The sequence below is a fragment of the Panicum virgatum genome, chromosome 8N (assembly GCF_016808335.1).
Source record: "Panicum virgatum strain AP13 chromosome 8N, P.virgatum_v5, whole genome shotgun sequence".
NCBI classification, from domain to species: domain Eukaryota; kingdom Viridiplantae; phylum Streptophyta; class Magnoliopsida; order Poales; family Poaceae; genus Panicum; species Panicum virgatum.
The window spans coordinates 29,514,409-29,523,249 of NC_053152.1; the positions used below are offsets into that span (position 1 = coordinate 29,514,409).

Here is an 8,841-nt window from a genome sequence, read left to right on the forward strand (position 1 = left end):
ATGTTTCTGCACGTCCATTGGTTACTTAAAACATCTGTGGGCGCGTTTTTGCAAAATTGTCAGCGAATTCGGATTTTCTCTTCTTTGTGGTGAAATATTCAAAACGCAGGGGGGTTTTAGTTAAAAAAAGAGCCGCGCCTACTGTAGATTGAAGGCCTCCCTGGACTGCAGTGAAGGGGGCAAGGTTGAGGCGAGCACCTGTCCGTGCTCTTGTTGGGCCACGGCCCAGCCTGAGGAGGTCAAGTGTGTGGGAGCTTGCTGCCACCGTCGGATCCCTACCAACGGTGCCGATGGGGTGACTGTCGAGAGCAGTCAGTTTGCCCGGATCTCGTTCCGCTCCGCTGACCCAGGCCCGGAATCCCCCAAATCCCCAATCGGTCCCGACCGGAGCCCGTTGATTCCGCCGGATTCGACCCCCGCCGGTGAGGCGGTCCGCCTGAATCGGCTGATTGGACGCGAATTCGGGCGTTCCGGATGCGAGCGCAGCGGAGGCCCGCGGATCTATGGTTTCGGAGGGCCTAGGGTTGCCGCCGACGATCTGGTGATGGTGGCGCTGCGCGGCGCCGGAGCTCGGCGAGGAGGAGGGATCGGCGCCGCCGTTGGAGAAGATGCAGCGAGCCGGATATGCATGGGTGGCGCGGCGCTGAGGGGTGCGACGGCAGGAGGCGGCGTCTCGTCCGGCTCATGTGGCCAGCCGCTCGCGTAGAGGCAGAAGCTCCACCACCACCGGCACAAGGACCACCTACTTCCCCTTCCAGCTCATCTGTTCCCCCGTCACGGACGACTTCTTATCCGCCGGAATCGGCGGCGCGGAAGCAGGACTTTGTCGATTCCCCTCGCCCAGGGTCACCCGACTCGTTTATAAAGGTGCGTTTTTTTGTTGGGTGTCGCATGGGAATTTGCTTGCTAACCTTCACGGGTTTAATCCAGCTGAGGATGCTAACCTTATCAAATCATCATCTTTCCTCTTTTTCGTTTCCACTTGGGTAATACCTGCTATGTGAAGTATCTGCACTAGATTTCCCTGACTAGTGGTGTACTGTAGCGACAAGCTGAGACGTGTTATGAAGTTTTTTTTGTTGTTGTTGAGTGAACTATATTGAGTTTTGACTTCGTACTAGCAACGGCAAACATGCTAATATAGTAATATGTACATTGTCAAATGGAGTTCCTTGTGGCATGATTGTATTGAATTCTGTGAATTGTTATCAAATCCACAATCTTGGAATACTATATGTAAGGATCTCCTTGCTTGCATGCTTGCGAAAAAAAGGTTTACTGGTTTGAGGAGTGGAAAAGAATTATTTAATTTTTTGAGTGAATTTCATCATTAGCCCCTAAACTTGTCCTTCGTTCTCATCAAGCTCCACCAACTCTACCGACAGCAGCTCCCGCTAAAGCAATTGTAGCAGCTCCAGCCGAATCGCATATTTGTGGCTTTATACTTCTCCCATGTTTTCAGGTAGGTCCGAACCCGTACAAATCAGTGCCAGCGTGCCTACATAGCATGCTACCCTGCGTGGCTTGGTGGTCACGCGAATTATACCTGCATCTAGTATTTAGTGGAAAGTAACATTTAAGGAATTCGTTGAAAAAAAAAGTATTGGGGGCAGTGGTGGATCTAGGATTTTTTTTGGGGGGGGGGGGGGGTGTTACAAATTTAAATGATGAGACTGTCAAAATTGAAGTAGCATAATTTAACCATCAGTGAAAAAACAGTTGGAATGACATATAGGAGTTACATATTTCTATTGTAACCAATGCCACAATACATCTAGCAGAAAATTAAAGTTCCACAAAGCGTTACCCCATCACTTGAAAAGAGTTTCATGAAACTGCCATCATTAATAATACTCTGGGCGGATTTAATTGACGTTTTTGGACAACTAAATTGACCGCCAATTAGTTTTATCAAGTCAACTTAACCTGACCTATGGGAGTAATATTTATTTAGTTATTAGCAATCAAACTCGATCTTCATAAGCTTAAGAACTAATGTAAATATAATGATTCAAACAACGCAAAGCTCAATCCTTTGAACCTATGGGTTCTCGAGGGATCGATCTGTTCTGCAGTTCTATAATTTTGATCAAATTTTTGTACAAGCAGTGTGCATTAGTGCATGCAGGTTCGTGGGCTTACGGATGAGAAATTTTTATTATGGTGTTTTTGGCTGAGCATTTGGTCTATTTCGGACTTCTTCCTGAAAACCCGGTCAATTTAAAGGCCCTAAATATACAATTTGAGAGTTTGTGGACTGAATGAGAACCCAGTTTTCCTTCAATAAACTGCATGCTTCTATGGTTTTTGGCCCGGTTTCCCTCATGATCTGGGCCATTTCTTTTTCTACATATAGTGAATTGCCGGAACTCCCTGCCCTTTTTGGAGGTTGCTTAGAAAAAAGAAGAGAATGTGGTACAAGTTTAAGGACCGCTGCTGAAATTCATTCTTTTGTTCTAAACAAATGATCATGGAAAAGTGCTTTCCAGTGAATATGTGTGTAAGGGGTAACAAATTGTTTAGTTTCATGCTACAGTGGTATCATTACTTGCTGCAAATGATGCAATACATACCGCTTGTGCTGGTCTCCATTGCGATTACACAATTCACTGTTGTTTGTTCATTGCTTGTTTGATCGCTAATGTAATGCGGTGGTTGTAACTGTCAAGGTTGTAGTTGTACACCAAACTAACAAGAGAATGGAGCATCATGATTGAGTTTTGTGCTGGGCAAACAGATAATAAATTACCTTTTAATTTTCAGGACGGGCGCGAAATTCGAGTTGGTGATTTTGCTCTTTTTCAGGCTGTTGATGTTCCTCCATTCATTGGATTGATACGTTGGATTGAGAAAAAAGAAGAAGGCTACCCGAAATTACGCATTAGTTGGCTTTATAGACCTGCCGACGTGAAGCTTAACAAGGGCATTCAACTCAGCGCTGCACCAAACGAGATCTTCTACTCTTTCCACCAGGACGAAACATCTGCTGTTTCCCTGCTGCATCCTTGCAAAGTTGCCTTTTTACGTAAAGGCACCAAGCTACCAGCTGGAATTTCTTCATTTGTATGTTGGCGTGTATACGATATTGACAACAAGTGCTTATGGTGGCTTACTGACCAGGACTACATTAATGTAAGCTCATTAATTCTTCCTGTTTTTCTCTATTATACATTCATATATACTGCTTCACATATGAAATTTATGGTCAGGAACGGCAGGAAGAAGTAAATCGGCTTCTACACAGAACAAGGTTAGAAATGCGTGCTGCGGTGCAGTCAGGTGGACGTTCTCCAAAGCGGTTAAATGGTCCATCAGCTTCCCAACAACCGAAGGCCACTCCGGATGGTACACAGAATGGTGGTTTATCTAAAGGGAAGAAGAGAGATAGAGGTGAACAGGGAATTGAATCATCTAAGCGGGATCGTGATCGTCTTGTTAAGGTCAACAAAAGTGAGCCTGGAAGCTTAAACTTGGAAGATATAAAGTCCGAGGTGGCAAAGATAACAGAAAAGGGTGGACTTCCAAATGCAGAAGCAGTTGAAAAGCTTGTACATCTTATGCAACTTGATCGGACTGAGCAAAAGATAGACCTTGCTGGCTGGGTTGTACTTGCTGATGTTATTGCTGCTACTGAGAGTCCTGATTGCCTTGGCAGATTTGTGCAATCAAGGGGCCTACCCGTGTTGGACAGTTGGCTTCAAGAGGCCCACAAAGGGAAGTCCGGTGATGGGAGTAGTCCAAAAGAAGCAGATAAACCTATTGATGATCTTCTATTGACCCTGCTTCGTGCACTAGCTAAATTGCCTATTAATCTCAGTGCATTGCAAAGCTGCAGTATTGGGAAATCTGTCAATCATCTGCGCAGCCATAAAAATTTGGACATTCAGAAGAAAGCTAAGTGTCTTGTTGAGAACTGGAAGAAGCGTGTGGATGCTGAGATGAAGTCAAGTGATGCGAAGCCTTTAGTCTCAGGTCAATCTGTTTCCTGGTCAGGAAAAGCAGGTTTCCAAGAAATTTTAAATGCTGAAAACAAACGAGGTGGCTCAAGTGAGAACAGTCCAAAAAATCCAGTGCCCACTGTTTCATCGTCAAAAGTTTCGACTGATAAACCTGGGGGCACAGATGCAGCTGCGAAGTTAAGTCCTGTGGTATCTGCCTCATCAAAATTACAACAGCAACAAACAAATGTCGCCACCAACTTGAAGGACCAGCCCTGCAAATCAACTGGTGGGACTGGTGGTTCTGAGCTGCCTGCTGTGAGAGAGGAGAAAAGCAGCAGCTCGAGCCAATCGCCGAACAACAGCCAGTCATGCTCTAGCGAGCCATCGAAGGATGCGAGAAGTTCAACCGCTGCTTCTGGTGGTGCTAGTAAACCTTCTGGAAGTTCTTTGCGGAGCCATCGAAGGGCAAACAATGGTCTTGTTTCAGGGAACATTAAGGAAGCTTCCGCGGGAAGATCTGTCTCCCTTGATCGATCTTTGCTGCAGGATAAATCATCTCAAACTGGAACGGCTTCTGAAAAAGGAGTTGATATGCCATCTGATCACGGAAACAATCATAGATTGATTGTTCGGTTTCCAAATCCTGGTCGTAGTCCTGCTAGAAGTGCAAGTGATGGATCTTTTGAGGACCCATCTGTTACTGGGGGTAGAGCTTCATCTCCTGTGGTAGGAGATAGACATGAGCAGACTGATCGCAGAGTGAAAATGAAGACTGAAAATTCCCGGCCTCATTTACCTTCTGATGCTAATGCAGAGTCTTGGCACAGCAATGATATTAAAGGAGCTGCAGGTTCTGAGGAAGGTGATAAATCACCGTGTGCTATGTTAGATAATGACAACAGCAGGACACCTGATGATTCTGTTAAGGATGCACATGTACCAGGAGTTGCATGTTCAAGTGAAACCAGGGTGGGAAACTCATTCAGCCCAATGAATGCTCTGATTGAAATTAAGTACTCTGAAGCTAGTCATTCACTGCAGGCTGGAGATGACACAGCTATGAATCTTCTCGCTAGTGTGGCAGGAGAAATATCTAAATCTGAATTGGTTTCCCCATCTTCTTCCCCTAGAAGTTCATCTGCAAAAAAATTGGTCCGGGAGAGTGACAGTACTGGAAAGTTTAAAGTAGAAAGTGATGTGGGTCCATCACAGGATCCAGGGCCAACAGATGCTAAGAAAGTCGTTGTGGGAAAGGAACTGAAAAATGATGCTTGTTTGGTTGTCAAGGAGGAACAACACCAAACTGTGCCATCTCCTGAGCTAGCGGATACTAAAGCAGTTGGATCTTCAGCCAAAGTTGAAACCCATGAAGGGCGCGCAGACAAATGTAACTCTCAACCAGCTTCGGTCGATTCCAAAGGTGAACATTGTCAGAGCTTGCGCCATTCTGTTAATACTAAAGTTTCCAATATGTCTAATATGAACTCATCTGCAGGTGAAAATCTGGATGCCTGTTCTGTCCCTGGGAAAGTTGAAGATGGCTGTGCAGACAGGGATGGCGCTGATGAATCTGCCTTGGGCAGCCAGTGTAGCCTGGTTGTTTCCAATAGAAATTCAAGATCGATCCTGGCTGGGGAGTCTTCATTGTCTGCTGCTGATAAACAAGACCAGGGTTTGTCAAAGTCAAGTAATCATAAGCAGCTTCTGGGTGCATCGGACCACCCAGGAGCCTTTGATAGACGTGACAGTATGGCAGGCAAAGTAGATTTGATGGCTGCAGAGGTGAAAAAGGCTGATGCTGTAGGTGATAGTAGCACAGTGCAAAATGAGGATGAAAAGAAGGAACATGCTATTTCCTCTTTGGCTGATGTTACCAAACTAGTAGAAGCAGCATCCCCACTTGGTGTGATTAAGGAGATGAAAGAAACAAAAGACAGTTCCAGTGAATCCAATAGTCATGTAAAATCTGAAGGTCTTAATTCTCAGCGAAGTGAGCATAGTGCGAAGCAAACTTCAAAGAAATCCAGTGATGGCGTGAGTGGAAAAGAGGATGGAAAAGAAGACCTAGTCTCATCAGATGAGGGTTCTTCTCTAACCGCTCACACAAAGTCAAATGCTACAGCCAAGCTTGACTTCGACTTGAATGAAGGGATACCTGGGGATGATGGGCATCAGCCTGAGCCAGCTGTCTCACCTGTTATAAGTACCTCAGCCATCCATTTACCTGGGCTTTCACCATTCACTTTACCTATTACAAGTGGGCTGCAGCCAGCTCCAATAACAGTAGCTGCTCCAGCTAAAGGACCCTTTGTTCCTCCTGAAAACCTACTAAGAGCAAAGCCCAAGATCGGGTGGAAAGGTTCAGCAGCAACAAGTGCATTTCGTCCTGCTGAACCGAGGAAGGTTTTGGAGATGCCCATCACCACACGTGACATTCCAGTATCTCATGCTGCTGGGAAGCAGTCTCGTCCCACCCTTGGCTTTGATTTGAATGTTGCAGATGACCAGGCTCTTGAGGAGGATGTCCCACAGAGTTCTGCACAGACTACCTGTTCTGAATCTTCACGAAGTGCTGGCATTGAGCTTGATCTGAACAGAGCTGATGAAGTTGCGGACAATCTCCAGTTTGTAACAAATGCTTCACACAGAGTTGAAGTCCCATTGTTACCAGCAAGATCGTTACCTGGAGTCTTCTCTAATGCTGGCACGAATAGCTCGAGAGACTTTGATCTTAATAGTGGACCATGCCTTGATGATGCTAGCACTGAACCCACACCAAAGGACCTACCTACTAAAAATACAGGCAGTATTCAATTCATACCACAAGTTCCTGGTGTTAGGATGAATAATGCTGCCATGAGTAATATATCACCATGGTTTGCCGCTGCCAACCCTTGTGGTCCAGTACCAATACAATCGTTTTTGCCTTCAAGAGAACAGCCTTACCCAATTGAGGCAGCACCTGGGACCCAGAGGATTATTGTGCCTACAGCTGACAGTGGTCAATTTGGAGGTGATGCCAGCAGTGCTCCAGTTATTTCATCGTCTCCATCAATGGTTTTTCATCCACCTGCATATCAGTATGCAGGATTCCCATTTCCTCCCAGTGTTCACCTTCAAACACCAGCATTTTCAATGGGATCAGCAACATTTGCCAATTCTGCACCTGCGGGAGTATCGTATTTTCCAACCATTTCGCCCTCACTTGTTGGGCCAACAGGTGCATTACCTGCCCATCATTCAAGGCAGTATGCAATAAATCTTGCTGAGGGCAGCAGCAGCAGTGGACGCGACAATAATCGTAAATGGGAAAGTCAGGGCCTTGATCTTAACTCAGGCCCTGGAAGTATAGATCTAGAAGGAAAGGATGAACGGGCACCTTTACCAATTAGACAAAATTTGATCACACCCCCACATGGCTTTGCAGAGGAGCAAGGAAGAATTTACCAAATGCCAGTTGTAGGAACAAAGAGAAAGGAACCTGATGGCAGTTGGGACACAGAAAGATCTACGTACAAGCAACTATCATGGCAATGAGGGCTCTGAAGGAGATGACTTAGCAGCGACTTGGCTGCGGTGAGCATGTAAGTAGTTTTCTTTTTGGACTTTTGAGACCTGTTTGATTTACTCGCAATTGCTAATCATATGGAAGGTGTATTTATTTCAGAGGTGCCTGCAATGTAGATCCTGGGCATGGTGTTCTTCTGTCACTGGACTATACTCATGGATTGATCCCAATGAAGACAATGTGGGGTTCTGAGGAAAGAAAAACTTTGCTGTAATTGTTGTAGATTTTTCTTAGCTGTTAGGCTTTTGGTTCTAATTTACTCAGGAGGATATGGCTTTGGAGGTGGAATCTTTGTGAACCTGAGCTCTGGAGCCGCTGTAATTAGACCGTCCGCTCTGTTTGTTGGTGATAAACTGTTGAGCACATGCTGCAGCTTTACATATAAATTTAGATGTGACATGGTACTTTGTCGGGGAAGCGTTACTTCAGCTGACCATGTAAGCACTGCTGCACTGGTGCAGCGACTATCATGACGAGTTGCGCCGTCATGTATCTTGTGTTGCCGTGCAGCTGTATGTATAAGAATTCCAGCAGATCAGCGGAGTTATAATTTGTCGCTGTTTCTCTGGCATCGACATCTGGTTTACATCATGTTCCAGCGGCGCTCTCTTTGCCCTTCTTATTTTCTTCTTTTGACCTTTGTACTCGTTGCTGCTACAAATATGGGGCATGTCCCTATGTTGGTGTCCCTGTCAGTTGGTTGGACCGATGCTTCTTGTGCCTGCTACAAATAATTAAATCAGTGCGTTGCTCTCAAGATTATTGTGACATGACCTGGTGTGTGGTGATGCTTCCCGTGGTTTGCTTTGGCACTGATGTTGCCAGTGATGTGCTTGTCACATGTTGCTTAGCTGTTACGAATTTGGAGCTGATATCTCACCCTCACATGGTATTCTTTCAGCTACTTTTACTATCGTATAATCTTGCTCATTTATTTCGGTTATCCATTTTCCATCGCTAAATATTTGCAAGTTCATTTTGAAGTAGGTGCATCTGTGCAAAACAACTGGAGCTTTCAGAGAAAATCAATTCCAGTTAGGACAGCCATATAAACGAGTTACCTCTTCTTCTAGTCAGAGCTGTAAGTATATTTGCAAGTTCATTTGGAAGTTAAGATGGTCCCGATGCCCTATGGCAAACAGTCATGATTTTGCAGTGTCATATAGCTAAATTTAGAGAAAATTGAGTGTGGAATGGCAAATGCCGCCAAAGTGTAGTACCCTACAACAATTTTTGCATAAGTTTATCTCAAAATTGTTGGCTGTTTATCAATTGTAAATCCAATTTCAAACACGTATTTAGTTGGGCATTTCTCTTGTAAAGATAGCTGTA

At 45.1% G+C, this 8,841-nt stretch overlaps 1 protein-coding gene across 2 annotated transcripts; it reads left to right on the forward strand.

Annotated features, from left to right (window-relative positions):
• The first annotated feature begins 275 nt into the window (after nucleotides 1–275).
• On the forward strand, nucleotides 276–8,100 carry LOC120685623. Of its 2 annotated transcripts, none has more exons than XM_039967662.1 (5): nucleotides 276–867; nucleotides 2,764–3,132; nucleotides 3,210–5,361; nucleotides 5,437–7,525; nucleotides 7,609–8,100. In XM_039967662.1, the coding sequence occupies exons 1-4, from the start codon at nucleotides 625–627 to the stop codon at nucleotides 7,476–7,478; spliced, it is 4,806 nt and encodes a 1,601-aa protein (XP_039823596.1). In that variant the 5' UTR covers nucleotides 276–624; the 3' UTR covers nucleotides 7,479–7,525; nucleotides 7,609–8,100. The 2 variants fall into 2 exon arrangements, with proteins under 2 accessions (XP_039823596.1, XP_039823597.1); XM_039967663.1 differs by having other exon boundaries at nucleotides 313–867; nucleotides 2,806–3,132.
• The last annotated feature ends 741 nt before the right edge of the window (nucleotides 8,101–8,841 follow it).